At 43.3% G+C, this 16,336-nt stretch overlaps 1 protein-coding gene across 1 annotated transcript in view; it reads left to right on the top strand.

The window, feature by feature from the left end:
- The first annotated feature begins 8,480 nt into the window (after nt 1-8,480).
- Nucleotides 8,481-16,336, top strand: part of abcb6b (ATP binding cassette subfamily B member 6 (LAN blood group) b) — a 102,854-nt gene continuing 94,998 nt past the window's right edge. The window contains exons 1-2 of the mRNA XM_063212890.1: nt 8,481-9,059; nt 9,624-9,849. Coding sequence (XP_063068960.1) covers nt 8,997-9,059; nt 9,624-9,849 — 289 coding nt within the window. The 5' untranslated portion in view covers nt 8,481-8,996. The remainder of the gene's footprint in view (nt 9,060-9,623; nt 9,850-16,336) is intronic.

Below are 16,336 nucleotides of genomic sequence, written 5' to 3'. Positions count from 1 at the left end.
AATGGCCCCTTCTTCTGCTTGTTGTCCTTTGCTGCATGCTTTCGCTTACCTTGTTTTTGTTGTTGTCCTCAATTCATATGGTCTGTGTTGCTTCATGGTGTCCTCAAGTCTTTTTTTTATTTTGGCCTACTTGTCTGCAATTTAGTCATCTCCCTTTGTTGTTTTTAAAAGTGCACGATAAATTAACTTTGACTTGATCGTAGCCTCTTAGTGCAGATGGGGTCGCTGGCGGGCCTATTCACTAATTGCTGAAAATACTCAACTACATCATAACAATGCTATGAGCCTTAAGTAACAGATTAAGACAGCCATTACAATTTTGGTGACAGTAAGGGACTGTTCGTTATTTATTTTCGGGGTCGTCGGAAGATGTCCACCTTTGATCGTCAAATTTTGCATGACCCTCCCCAAGCGGGCTTCAAAACTTTGATGACCCTCCCTGTGACGCCGTCAAAAAATGCATGACCCTCACCAAGGGAGAAGTAAGAAATGGGCCAAACATTTTTGGATGACCCTGCCCTCTAGCAAGCTTTAAAAAAAACCTTGATGACCCTCCCCGCAGCAATGAAAAAAATGACACAACCCTCCCCTATTTTCTTCCGGTGACCCCGAAAATAAATAATGAACAGTCCCTAAGGTTATAACATAGGCTCTGCGCTAGGGGGTTCATTCAAATCATGTAGATTAAGGGCCACAGTATGTACTATGTATACCTGACACCTGCATTCTCACATCAGAGTATCCTGTCCTTTGTGCAGTCCAAATCTCACCTCATTACCGCAGGATGAGGAGGACCTGGGAAAAAGAGAAAAGAAACACAAAGAAAGGAGAGGGTTGAAAGACTGAAAGTATAGAGAAAGGGCAGATGGGTAAACATAAGAGAAACATTGCAGACAGGTTGGGGATGGAATGGAGATAGGGAGATGGTGGGGTGGGGGCTAGATGGACATTATTGCTAAGATAGATGGACATTATCGCTAAGCTAGCTTTCCTGCTATTCTAAAGCTCAGAGAGCCCCTTTTTCATTTCCAGCGTCAGCGTGTGGGGTTTAGGGGCCGTCTCGTCTCGTCTCGTCTGTGTGTGCGATAGTGCTCTTTTGTCAAGAGGCACTTCCCAAATTAAAAGTTAATTACAGCTCAGACCCACAGCTAATCTCCCCCTCTCTCCTGCACTCAGCACTGACCCCACACAGCAGACAGCACGCAGGTGAGGGCACCGCGGCTTAGTGGACAAGAGTGGGGGAGAAGGGAAGAGAGAGAGAGAGAGAGAGAGAGAGAGAGAGAGAGAGAGAGAGAGAGAGAGAGAGAGACAGAGAGAGAGGGAAAGAGACAGAGACAGATACAGAGAGAGAGCAAGAGAGGGGGGAGAACAAGGAATAGAGGGGAGAGGAGAGAGAGAAAGAGAAGAAAAGACATGGACAAAAGAGAGAGAGAGAGAAAGAGAGAGAGAGAGAGAGAGAGAGAGAGAGAGAGAGCACAGCACACAGGTGAGGGTCACACTTACTGGACCAGCTGCTCAGTTCTATTGAAGGGATGGAGGGATGAAGAGAAAAGAAAAGAGAGAGGGAAAGAAAGATAGTGATTGAGTGAGAGAAAGCAAGATAGAAATGAAATGTAGAGATGAGGGGAAAGACAGGGAGAGAATGGGAAAGAAGAGATGGTGGTAAAGAGAAAAAGGGAGAGGGGGGGTGAAGAGAAATCGAGGCAGATTGAGAGAATAATAAAGATGGTGGGGGAGGAGACTGAGAGTGAGTGAGACATACAGTAAAAAAGGGAGAGCAAGAGAAAGAAGAGAGAGAGGGGTTGTAAAAACATTAAAAACACAGACAGGGATTTGAAGTGAAAGGGGAAAAAAAGAAAGAGGAGAGGAGTAAAGTTGAGTTGGGTTTTCTGGCATTAAAAACGGGCCTTTTAGCACAGCGTGGCAGTCTGGGCTGAATATCACTGGCCACGAAAATCAGCCTTCAAGACATTGGCAATTTTTCATTTTATTTGGCAAACATAAGCAATTGGCACAGAGACAACCTCTTCTCTTAAGGTACAGTGATCAATACAGCGGGAAACATTGGCTTGGCTCTCGGGAACCTGCGATAAGCATTTTAAGTATTCAAAACAGATTTTCTGCCTTTAAAGTTATCAATTAGAGGCGCGGCTACATTGTGAAACCTGCACGTTACAGCAGAAAAGGTGTTGGCTCCAACAGTGATTAGGTCTTCATTTATTGCAGATGTTTGCAGTTGAGCACAGAGGAAAAACGCTCAGTAATGCTCGCAGGGGGGAAACGTGAGCCAATGCACTGCAATTAGTAATACAGACAAATGGGCGTTCAATATTCAGTGGATTCAGCTCATGGTATCTCGGCTCAGCTCGGTACCAAGGCCACAGTACCTACTGGGCACTCAGTGACAATCATGACCATTTTTGATTTTTTAACACCTATTTATTTTGAATCGTGACACTAGAGTACATTTGACTCCATAGAAATTGACGCAGTGCAAGAAGGGAGGAACCCTTTCCTTCACAACATCTACCACTTGAAGATGAACTGCCCAGAGTCCTTTTTTCTGCTGCTCGAAAGTAGGCAATCATGGCCATTACACATTGTTTACAGCAGCGGTTCTCAAACTTTTCCCATCATTCCCCCCTTCAGAGGGTCTGAATGCTTCCGAGCCTGAACTTTGCCGTAGCCCATCTGACAATTTTTTACCCGGATGATGAACCTGCTGACGTCCAAGTATTTTTTTTTTTTGCATCACAAACCATCGTTCCAGTACCAGTGCTTAGAATTGCAGCGGGAATATGCCGGCCGGTTTAAGATGTGGGAAGGGGTGCGGGAACGGGCACTGGCATGGCTCTCCGATTGGCCTGAATAGGCCTACGCCTAGAGTCACACAAACTGTATGTGTCAAAGACTGTTTCTGACATTTGCTTTCTACCCATGTGACCTGGTATTTCTTCAAACAGTAGTTATCTGACTTGAGAAACAACGTGGTATTAAAGAGTGGGGGGAAATGTGGGGAAAAGTTTAAATCTTTATATCTGGGAACAGTGGAATTACATACCAATATCCTATGGATTTGAAAAACATTTCATCGTAACCATAATGCAGTGTCAATGGGCCTATATCATAGAATATCATCCGAATCTATCTCACAGAGGTCAGAGATGAGGTCCACAAAATCAGGGAGGAAATTGATTATAATTGATTTGTCCTTTACAAAGAAAACACAATGTAGACCTGACATGCAAATCAGCATAGAGCTAGCTACCATGTAGTATCAATGTAGAAACATGTTTTTTTTATATAGGCTAAAGATAGCTCTTCAATAAGTGCATTTCAGCATCATCATCAAAAGGCTGGAATGAGACTGATCTGACCATGCAGAGAGAGAGATTGTGTTTGAAGTGATGTTAGAGGGAAAGTATTTGGGGGAGTTGGATAATGGGGGTTGGGGGGGGTGTGCTAAGGACCTGAGTGATTGTTTCCCAAAGGTGGATTAGCCGAGCGCCTATCCTAAAGCAAGCATTAGTTTGAGATAGGTAATCTTCATTTGCGGTAGCGGGCTTCTGCAGTGGCTAGGCCGAAGGCTTCCTCCGGATCAGACGGGGCTTGAGGGTGGATTAAGAGCAAGGATGTGTGTGCTGAGGCCTCCACACTGATACACTGGCAATACAGTATTGTAGCGCATATCTCTCTCTCACAGAAGATAAACATCAAACCTGAAAAGGGCTTAATGGGGATGCAGCTGGATGAACATGAGAACACACACACACACACACCGCGCGCGCGCGCACACACACACACACACACACGTACCGTACACACACGCACGCGCGCGCGCACACACACACACACACTGTATTGGAGATGACAGCTGGATATACCTCATAGGCATCTGCTGCTTTTATTACCCCCTTTGTAAAAGGAAATAGCTACACAATAAAGGAGGCTGTGATCAATCTTGTATTATGTTGTTAAAACTGACCACTACATATGAAAATTCCCTCATCATCTCCTGTTGAAGATAGATAGAATAAATAAATAAATAGATAGATAAATGAATGAATGAATGAATGAATGAATGAATGGTGCAGGGAAATAAATGAAGATACAGATAAGATGATACAGACTCCCAGTCAAAAACAAAAATGGTTCCTGAACAGGTACAAATTTTCTTTTGACCCCACTTCTGTTAACTTAGTGAATTGAAGTTGGTAACTTGAGACTTCTATGTAGTACTGCTCTACCTGTTTGAATGCATGGAGAGATACAATTACACACTATATTACTACATTACTATATTATCATACACTATATTGCCAAACGTATTCACTACCCTGGCTTGACTCACATATGAATATAAGTGCCATCCCATTCCTGACCCGTTTCAAGTTTCAAGTTTCAAGTTTATCTAACAAAGGGACAGCATATTACCAGCATTTAAAACAAAATGCTAAATACAAGATTGTAGCCATGGGGCTAATTTCCATCTTTTGTCCCTTGACAGGTTTGATGTTCCTTAAAAGTAGACAAAGTTAAAACAAAACTAAAAATACACAATTATTTCACAGTTGTAAAATAAGGAGTCAAAGATAGGTCACACATTTTACAATAAATAACACAAAATACAATTACAAAATACAATACCCAAATTCAATATGATATCGGTTCACCTGTTGCAGCTATTACAGCTTCAACTCTTTTAGGAAGGCTCTACAAGGTTGAGGAGTGTGTTCATAGGAATTTTTGACCATTCTCCCAAAAGCGCATATGAGGTCACACACTGTTGGTTGAGAATGCCTGGCTCTCAGTCTCCGCTCTAATTCATCCCAAAGGTGTCCTATCGGGTTCAGGTCAGGACTCTGTGATCAAGTTCATCCACAACAGACTCTTGTCATCCATGTCTTTATGGACCTTGCTGTGTGCACTGGGGACTTGTCATGTTGGAAGACGAAGAGGCCCGCTCCAAACTGTTCCCCCAAGGTTGGGAGCATGACATTGTCCAAAATGTTTTGATATCCTGAAGCTGTAATAGCTGCAAATGATGGACTATGGGTTAGGAATGGGATGGCACTTGAGCAGTGGTTCCCAAACTTTTTCAGCGGGGAGCCCTTTTTGGAACTTCAGAATATTTTCGCGACCCTGGGCAATTTTTTTTGTCCATTAATATTGCTAGATTTTCCATTAAACATTTGTCCACCAATATTGCTAGAAATCCACAGGACAGCAAATACATCTATTACCTGTTAGCTGTTAACCTGTCGATTTCCCATTTTTATGCAATGTCCCTTTTGTCCGCGACCCCCTTTCAGTAGGCCTACCTCTGCGATCCCTGTGGTGTCTCGGCCCCCAGTTTGGGAACCGGTTGGTGAATCTCACTCGGTTAGTGAATACTTTTGTCAATACCTATAGTATATACAGTATGTGTTGGCATTTCCACAGAGCCCCTATAGTCAGAGGTGCCACAGCCATAAACCCCAACAGTGTGTCCGTCACTACCAGGCTTGTATGAAATTCCGAATGGAAAGAATTTCAATTCAGAACTAGAAATGCATTCTCACAGAAAATGCTGGAAGCGGGCTTGCCTTTTGGGGCAGAGATGAAAAAAAGTACTATTGAGAAAACAAAGCTAAAAGAAATGTTGGGAAAAATCCATCCACCCAGTCAGAAGTTATGGGCCAAACAATTCAGCCATCTTGGATTCAGCCATCTTGAAAGTGCTGTAGCTCTGCGTTTTGGGGATATACTAAATGACATACATGGTATTTTAAGTTGGCTAAGGAACACTGCATATGATATAATTTTGAAAATCGACATGGCTTCGAGCGGGATTAGAACTCACAACCTCCATATCTGTAATCCAACCCCTTTGCCATTGATATTAAATGACATACGATACATGATATTTGAAGTTGGCTAAGGAACACTGCATATGATATCATTTTGGAAATCAACATGGCTTCGACTGGGGTTCGAACCTCCAACCCCCATATCCCTAATTCAGCACATTTGCCATTCATACTAAATGACATACATGGCATTTTAAGTTGGCCAAGGAACACTGCATATGATATACTTTTGAAAATCAACATGGCTTTGACTGGGATTCGAACCCCCAACCTCCATATCTGTAATCCAGCACATTTGCCATGCATACTAAATGACATACATGGCACTTTAAGTTGGCCAAGGAACACTGCATATGATGTAATTTTGAAAATCAACATGGCTTTGACTGGGTTTCGAACCCCCAACCTCAATATCTGTAATTCAGCACATTTGCCATCCATACTAAATGATATACATGTATGGCATTTTAAGTCGGCCAAGGAACGCTGCATATGATATAATTTAGAAAATCAACATTGCTTCATGTGGGTTTCGAACCCTCAACCTCCAATCTAATGCAGCAGCATGCATTACCACTAAGCCAAGCAGTTAATTGTCATGCATAGTCCAGCAAGACTATATTACATTGCATTGCAGAGCTGAACAATGGACTTCTAGAATGCTTGCTCGCACCTGCTCGTTAAGAATGGAATCTTGAGACAGTGGCAGTTGAAATGGAATCCTTCACTGGCTGCACCTGTTGTGATTGACTGAAAGACAGTTAGTATTGAGCCTTTAACAGGGGAGAAAATGAGAATGAGTTTTTTGTCTTTACAACATCGTTGTAAAAAAACTAAAAGGAGTTGGCACGTGTCCTTTTCACAGATCGGAGTCATGCTTGTGATGTCTCTAACAGTCTTTGAATGAAGTTTATAGGTTAAATTTTTCAGGCACAAATGGACCTCCGTGTGGGACATGCGCTGATCTCTTGAAAAATGCACTTTTCCAAAGACTGGGATTCTCCATAGAGCCAGGTCTGTCTTTTTTACAAACCTGCCATTTAAAAAGTATTGGGAGTTGGGAGATGAAACTTTCACAATTTGGAGACATCCCATAGAGCTCGCTAACAACGCGTCAACTAAACTTCTAGGTGAAAGTGTTGATGTTTTATGACCGAAAAAGCCTCCTACACTCTAATCTCTAGAGTGGCGGAACCTTGGTTCATGGAGGTTCCACCACTGTTTCCAATGGGGACCCAGGCTTTCACTAAATCGCCAAAAACGGGAAAACGACAAGAGACACGGAGAAGCCTATAACGAAACGCGATCTCCAAGCCGAGCCGGTCGTTTTAGTGTTTGAACGGTGTCTCTATCTCGAAAGGCCTAGGAGGAGATCCATTTTCTATTTTTACTGTCCCTGTACAAGAGAACCAATAAACAGGACTTAGAGATTACTATAATCGGGCCTTGCTCTGCAAGAGCTCTGCTCTTGCTCCGCAAGCCCGCTTAATAATGCCATAATACGAACACTAGGTGGTCCCATTACCTTGAATTTAATTTACACCACCCATTGAAAGTACATAGAACACCACCACCTAGTGTTCGTATTATGGCATTACTTTGAATTGAAATTCTTTCCATTCGGAATTTCGTACAAGCCTGGTCACTACAGCATATGGCCAGATCATCCCTGAATACCAAACTGCGGCTGTGAGCATGATTGCCTGGCATGCATTCTCCACTCTGATTGTCACAGTGTCTCTCTATGTTCATATTAGCTTCCCACATAGCAAATTTTATCTGGCCCACTGTTGGCCTGATTCTTTTTTGCAAGTGCGCTCTCACAGGACATGACATGCCAAAATACAGCAGACTGACTCCAGCCTTGGGCACGTGGCCAACAGACCTACAGTAATATCTGAGAATAATCAGGCTTCTTGTCATATTACCTGGTTTTGCTATCCAAAAATGTTGAGGTGTTTTGACTTTGGTCAAACATCTTCATTTAGCAATGTACACCTGGCTACTTCAATGATTAGACCTACTAAATGACTAGAGCAGCAAAATTGTGTTAGACCAGTGTGTGGGCCACAAGGGAGTCCTAGGAGGTCTGCGACAAGTTGAAGAGAAAGTATAGCGAAACAAAATAAATGATTGAATAATTATTGTTGTTTAAAGCATGTCTGAACATTACTACTATTCTTGTCATTTTATATATCCCAATGGGGCATTGACAGTGAAACACACAACCCTACTGTAGACTATGGTTATGAAAGGGGGTGCTCAGGAAAAAAAAAAAAGAAAGAAAATGTGTGGCACGAGCCGTGTCTTTGCCATGGTAAAGTTTGGGAAACCCTATGTGTAGTTGATCTGTAGACGGATCACCACCGTGCGTAATGGCCATGATGATGACCCATTTGGTCCTGCAATGTCAATACAGTACCACGCGATGGCGAACTGAGCCCACTTATGCTTCCCGGGAACCATGTGTGAAAATGAAGGAATCCCAGCATGGTCTGCCCTGTCGTCTCGACTTAGTTCATCTGTTTCTTGGCAAAGTCGTGAATCACTTTCATGCCCAATATTGACGTGAAGGAAAAGGCATTCCTTAATTCAAACGCGTAGACTGGAAACAAACAGACGACGTACTCGGGAGATCCAAGCATAGACAGACAAGGACGAGAGCCAACAGTGATCACTAGCGAGCCTTCCCTCACACAATTCGCAAAAATAGACTGCATGCGGGAGGCCTCGGCGTTCCAAAACAGCATAGCAAGGGCTCGCGACAGCGCTCCGAGGCTCACATGACAGCTTGCCAAAACTCTGGATCACGTGGGAAGGGAGATGTTGCGGCGGGGTGCTCGACTGACTTCCCTGCTGGCTCAGTAGCTGCGAGAACAGAAAACTAAACAAACCTGTGGAGCAGTAGTCCAGTTATTGTGGCGGATCACATTTGTTTGTAAATTTGGCAGACAAATCGCTTACACGCCATCTTGTTGAAACATTTGTCTCACATTTGAAAGTTGTTTTACGCGGCTTCTCAAGCACGGGGAACGTGTTTGGGAATGCTGACACTCGTGGTTTCAATCACAAAGGATCCAAACAAATACCAACCTGAACTGACAAAAAGAACAGCCTAGCTTCTCTTTCATAAGCCATTTCCAGGAAATGGCAACTAAACGGTCCGGCAAGGGAAGGGACAATCCTGAGTCGTTCTCCTTGACGGTTGAGGTAAGAAAACTAAATAACCTATTCGCAAACCCTGATTGCTGTGACACGCCCACAGACTAATCGACACACATTTAGTTTAGTTTTCCTGTACTGTGTTGTTACTATGGTAACCACTACTCCTGGCCCTTGGGAGTAAAATATTTGCTTCCCAAAAATCCATAGATAGAAGCCACACCCCACATGATGATGATGATGATGATGATGATGTTTATTATTATTATTATTATTATTATCATACGTTTTTTTAATTGAGTGACATTTCATAGTGGTTTTATTCTTAATATTTTTCAGTATTTTTTGGTCTTTTGGCCTTAATTATTACAGGACAGTGTGAGAGTAGACAGGAAATGATTGGGAGAGAGAGATGGGGCAGGGCCGGGAAATGACCCCGGTCGGACTCAAACCGGGGTCCCCGTGTGCAATGTGGGAGCCCAAATGTGGGGGGCTTAGCATGCTGCGCCACAGCGCCCCCCTGTCATAGTAGTCTTAACAGCATGTTTTCCTCTGGTCATTGTGTCCTGCCTATCATCAAGCGCAGTCGCCTTTTGTCTCTGCCCCATGTAGGCCAAGACCAGTGATGAGCGGAGGGGAGGGGGAGGGGGTGGGGTTAGGTCTGGTTCTGGCCCCGCCTCCACGTGGCAGGGGTTCCGGCGTAAGGTGGGCCTGCTGGTTCCGTTCCTGTGGCCCAGGGGCAGCACCCGCCTCCAGCTACTGGTCCTCCTCTGCCTGGGCCTACTGGGCCTGGAACGCTTCCTCAACGTCCTAGTGCCCATCTATAACAGGAAGATAGGTAAAACACACACACACACACACACACACACACACACACACACACACACACACACACACACACACACACACACACACAGGCACACAGTATGATAAGGCACGTATACACATACACACACACACAGGCACACACGCATAGTGTCCAGATAGGTATGTTAAGGAAGATAGGTTAAACACACACACACACACACACACACACACACACACACACACACACACACACACACACACACACACACACACACACACACACACACAAACACACTTCAGTGTCCATTTATAACAAGAAGATAGGTGAAAAAACAAATGCAGACATGCATACAGTGTGACATGTATACCGTTCTAGTACCCATCTATAGATACACAAGATAGACACACATACTACATTTCAGTCAATTATTGTCCCAAGGCAGGAAACAATGTAAACTGCGTTGCACAAAGACACTTAACTTAAGTCATAGATCTAAAGGCCAAGTGACACATATCCTGCTGGCAATGGTGGGATTTGAACTTGCAACCACCTGTTCCCTAAAACCAACTCCCACGAATAGGCCATGCCTGCACACACCTATACATCTTAATGCTGTGTTTCTATGGGCATAACGCACCAACTGTTAAGCATGTGGTATCTCACAGCACCCCACTTCTACTGTGAAGTTGCTGTTGGGAGTTCAAATAACGAAGCAAGCTGTTGTGTTACATGCATGAATCAGGAGCGTATGTCAAGAATGTTTTGTTACAATACATTACAAAATGTTACATTTGACATTTGGCACTTTTATCCAAAGCGACTCATAATCGAGGACATAATCATAGCATACAACACTTGCAGATACCAAGTGCACAGGAAATGTACTGTACAGAACAATAGGTGGAAATGGGTGGTTGACGTTCAAGGCCGTAACACACTTAAAGGAGGAAACATATTCCAATTCCTGAAAAAATGGGTGGAAAAATTGGAACAAAAAGAGAAAAATGGATGTCAGTGGTCTGTGGAATTTCGCCTAATTTTTGCCATTTTTGGGAAAATGTGTCCTGCAGTGTGACATCATTGGTGTGACATTTCTGTAAGATACAATAAAATTATTAATATTCTGCACAAACATACCCCCAATGCTCTTTCTGCTATTATTCCTTTAACCCCCACCCCACACAGACACTACTACCCACCCGCACCCCCACCCACACACGCAGCATCGTACAGGCACACAACTGTGATTTCACTGCATGGTTTCACTGTATTACTTGTAATAATTGTGTGAATGTCACAAATAAATCTCCTGGTATGCTTATATCCTTGCATGATGCATGAAAAATAAGTAAGGACTGAGTAACACAATAGGCTCGTTCGTGACGAAGCAGTAAGATTTTTGCTAGGCAGTGGGCATGCGCGCTTTGCCAGTTTGATGCATTGTGGTAACCAGCATGCATCAAACTGGCAAAGTGCGCATGCCTACTGCCTAGCAAAAATCTTACTGCGTCGTCACGAACGAGCCTAATGACTAAGCATGTCACACCACAGGACATGAAGTCACACCACAGGAAATGCACTGCATTGTGGCTATTTTAGCTCATGCTAACTAGATAATGATATTGTGTTTAATCTTAATATGTGTTTTCACTAGTGGTGGGCCGTTATCGGCGTTAACGTGCTGCGATAATGTGAGACTCTTGTCGCGCGATAAAGAAAATATCGCACGTTAATCTATTCTCAAAATATAGGTTTGGAGTTTGGGTATGCACGTCACCATAGCGTTTAATTGACAGACGCTTTTAGACTGCGCTCCAGTCGCTTCTCCTCTCTCCACCTGTTGTTTCAGCAGACCTACTAAATATGAAGTGTTTGCATGCTGAAAACATTAATCCCTCTGCCGTGGTAGTTGTTGTTTGAGTGCTTTTCATAAGTGGTAGACTAAAGTGACGTTATTGTTTGAGGTGAAGCATAGAGAGACATTATTGTGTGTGAGTAGCTACCAGCCCGACATAGCCTACATTTCCTCACGCATTGCATAGAATACATAAACAACTTCCAGAAATCTTGCCTGTGCTATAATTGCAAAACATTCCGTGTGATAGTCCTATGCATTTTGAAGATTGTCAAACTGAAACTGTCAATATCTACTCTCGCTGAATGTTTGTGTTGCAATCGCGCACATTTGCGATTCAGTGAGATATTCTCATGTCCGACGGTAATAAACCTCGCGGTTGTCGCGCTTGACTTTTTTTTTTGCAAACTGAATTCATGTCGAGTTGTAACTCATCTGGCATTCTAACTCTGAGAACAACTGTCAAATCGCCGTGTGCCAGTGCTGTAGGTTCTAGATAGGCATATCCAGTAGCCTGGCTCTGCTGAGGGCTGCTGACTGTGCCTACTACGCGCAGAGCTCCTCCCTCTCTTAAAGGAGCCGCTGCTCCTTTTAACAGTCAGTGGCAGATTCTCTCTCTCTCTCTCTCTCTCTCTCTCTCTCTCTCTCTCTCTCTCTCTCTCTCTCTCTCTCTCTCTCTCTCTCTCTCTCTCTCTCTCTCTCTCTCTCTGCCCATTAGAAATGCTGAATTGTTGAGGTAATATTGTTTAAATAGCCTAAATGTTTGATAGATTTATCTGTATTTGCCTCTACAACTTATAGCGCTGTTCATTTTGAAATTTCAGTATCTTATAACTGTAAATGCTTTCTAACATATTGGACACACTTTACACATATTGCTGTGATTTTTTCATCTCCAAGTATCAACATGACAATTTTTTGAAGATGAGATGCATTTTGGAAAAAAAGATGAGCTCTGGTCTAATGCGCCATCTGTCTTAAGAAACCCCAAGGTTTTTTTCGGCATTATTTCGCTATCGTGCCTATTCTGAATGAGCCATTTTGATATAGATTAATCTAGATTAATCTAGATTAATTTCATAATTACAGTGAGATTAATCTAGATTAAAAAAATTAATCTATGCCCACCCCTAGTTTTCACTCTTAAAAAACGTTTTTTTCCTCACACCACGGGGCACCATAAATGAACCTAAGCATTGTGTGACAGAAACATTGCAATGTGTAGACATATTAAGAGGTTAATAGTTACCTTAAACTTCCACACCACTCTCCAATAACTGAGGTATAACCGGTTAGGAGCCTGTCTTTAAGACCCTTGTAGTTGGCCTTGCAGCTGTCCGTCCACAAACTTCACTTACATGTCACCCCGCAGGACGCAATTACGAAATTGAACTTGTAGTTAATATTACTGTATTGAGTTTTTTTCACATTCATATTTTTTAATATAAGGTTAAGAGTCTACCGGATCTGGGCCAGCTCAGGCCCAGAGGAGAGTCTTTACTTTCTGCTTGGAGGTTGAGTGAGATGATCTTAGTCTTGTTGCTTCTGGAAGTTTGTTCCACCACTGAGGGACAATGATAGAGAACAGTTTTGACTGGGATCTAGGCGGTTTGTGTTGTTTCTCCAGTTTTGTTTGTCCTTTTCAGTATTTTTGGACCCATAATAGTTTCAAGACAACATGACGGGCAATTTATATAACTCGTGTCCCCCCCACACATATTGCAGCAACATGTAGTAGTGCCACTGTTTGTTTGGTCAAGGTTAAAGTATGGTCGCAAAAGAAATTGCTGACAGCAGCTGGTGGACTTGGATGTTTTGCTGTTAAGAAAGTGTTCTCCGACGGTCCGCATGCAGCCATTGTTATGGTGCAGCTGGCAAATTCTCCCCAGCTGCCCCTTTAGAGCTGACTGAATGTCGCTGCTGTAATGGCCAAGTGAATCTGAGGGATGTATTTTAGTGTTTAGCATGTTTACTGTTCCGTAGAAGTGCCTGAGAGGGCCTGCATTGGGGGATGATATCTGATGTTCAGTACCATCTCATCATGGCAGGCTACGAGTTCAGGGATATTGGACCAACATGCCACACATATGAGAATAATTTTAACTGTTTTGTGTTGTAGTTGTATAAAATTGTTGTTGTTGCTGCTGCTGCTCCTCCTAATACTGTGACTATGACTGTTGTTGGTTTATTGTTGTTGTTTTTGCCCATGATAATTTCAGATTTTCACGTAGAAAAAAAACATTTTATTATTAGTTAATTGCAATCATTTCAAAAGACAAAAGTGTATTTCCGTTGAGCTGCATTCTGCTGCGCATGAGATATTTTTCCACAGGTGAACACCAGATGGCAGCACAGTGTAATCATTCTGCTCCGCTGAGCTCTGTAGTCTTTGTATTGTCTTGCGTTGGTCCTTATCTGAGGAAACGTAAGTCTGCCCTACAAAGACAAAGTGCAGTACCTACCGGTACATATTTTGCACAAAATTGAGTTTAGACTGAAAATGGTCTTCATAACACCTCCTTTATCTTGTGACAAAGCCATATAGTTCAAATATGCCCCGTTTTACAGATATTGTTATGTCAAATTTGCAGTAACTGCAATATCCAAGCTAACACCAATAAGATCATTTGTAGGCCCTTTTCTCAGTTTCAGTGTTTGCGTAGTAGTTACTGCACTTGTTACTGCCTTTGTAGGGGAGGCCTGAGAAACGGGGATAGGAGGGGCCGTACAAAACCAAAGATGTTTAGCTCTATGATGGTCGCTCTGGGCAAAATTAAATGGAAGACTCTGAGGACGTTGCTTTGTGATGGTCTGAGTCTGTGGGCCAAATGTTCAACTGCAAGGCAGGAAGCAAATTATTGCACAAGTCCCATGTGGTCAACAAAGGAGCACTGTAGCTGTCTGTTATTGACGTGTCTCACTATATAAGATTGTATGTGTGTGATTGAATACTGCTGCGCGTCATAAAGAGAGGTGATTAATAGTGTTTGTAAGGCTGCAACAGGGCTTGTTTGAAATGAAACACTCGGCTCAGCTGTGTGACGAGCAGGGGCAGAGCAACACGAACATGAACAGCAGGCCGGTATCTCACCAGCTGGGCTGTACACGGCACCACACTGAGATATGGGGAGGAGGAAGAGCGGAGTGGGAGAGAGGAGGATGAGGAGGAGGAGAAGAAGAGGAAGAGAAAGTGTAGAGGATGAGAAGTAGAAGAGGAGAGGAAGTGAAGTGGATAGGTGGAGTAGGGGATGGATAGAGGAGGAAAGGAGTGGAGAGGAGAAGAGGAAGAGAAGCTTGGTGGAGAGCAGGACTGTCTCACCAGCAGGCCTCTACATGGAACCACACTGAGATATGGAGAAGAGGAGGAGAGGAGTGGGAGAGAAGGAGAAAGGAGAGAGAGGAGGATGAGGAAGAGAACAGGAGGAAGACAACACGTAGATGAGGAGAAGTAGAGGAGAGAGGTGGAAGAGGAGTGGAGAGGTGGAGGAGCGGAGAAGGGGTAGGGGGAGGAAAGGAGTGGAGAGGAGGAGATGAAAAGCAGAGAAACTTGGTGGAGAGCAGGACGGCATCTCACCAGCTGGGCTGTACATGGCACCCTACTGAGGTATGAAGAGCAAGCAGATGAGAGAGGATGAGAGGAAAGGAGAGTGGAGAGAAGGATGAGAAGGGGTAGGAGAAGATGAGAACGAGGTAGAGTAAGAGAGAGTGGAGAAGGAGAGGGAAATGAGAGAAACTTGGCGAGCAAGCAGGCATCTCAAAAACTGCGCTTTACACAGTACCAGACTGAGACATGAGAAGGAGGAGGAGAGAGGTTGAGAGGAGTGGGACAGGATGAGAGAGGAGGAAGAGGAGAGAAGGAGGATGAGAGGAGTTGATGAGGATGAAGGAGTTGGAAAGGAGGATGATGAGGAGTAGGAGAGGAAGAGAAAGTGGAGAGGAGGAGCCGTAGAAAAGGAGAGAAGGATGGGGAGAGGAGGAAAGCAAATCTTGGTGAACAGCAGCCCACGATCGCAGCTGCCACTGCACACTACAGGGCACCACACTGTGACACAAGGAGAGAGGAGGAGAGAGTGGAGATAATACTTTGCATTTTTTCAATTGACATCAGAAGGTACCTGTATGTGAGATTTCAGGCAAACCAGAGATTGTCACCTGGGGAGGGCGTGTGAATTTACATGGAATGACCCCTTATGCATTGGTGACATGAAGATCAATCAGCGGTTCAACTGTGATTGGTCCACTAGCCCTACTTGAATAAATATAGAGCCTGCATTTTAAACAGAAAAAAACAGCTTTTTAATTTAATGTAAATTAGGGCTGGGCAATATGACGATATACTGTATATCGTTATCGTGATATAAAAGTGTATGTCGTGACCTTGCTCCTATATCGTTTATATCGTGATAATAATTTTATGAATTTTATACAATTGAATATCATTTAATTACATCTCATGTTGTCACATTACACACTATAAGTTAATGTAACTGTAAAAATAAGAATGAAAAGATCCATTTTTAAAGAAAGGTTGTTTTGCGACACAAAAAAATAAAGAGCAAATTAAGAGAATAACTGAAAACGTATGTAATTGTGCTATATCGTGATTTATACCACGGCAGTCTGGAATCTCCCATTGTGACGCGCTAAATTGGGTATTGATTA

The sequence above is a fragment of the Engraulis encrasicolus genome, chromosome 13 (genome assembly GCF_034702125.1).
Source record: "Engraulis encrasicolus isolate BLACKSEA-1 chromosome 13, IST_EnEncr_1.0, whole genome shotgun sequence".
NCBI classification, from domain to species: Eukaryota; Metazoa; Chordata; class Actinopteri; order Clupeiformes; family Engraulidae; genus Engraulis; species Engraulis encrasicolus.
Note: the sequence above shows the minus strand (reverse complement) of the source record. Positions and strands in the feature narration are given on the sequence as shown.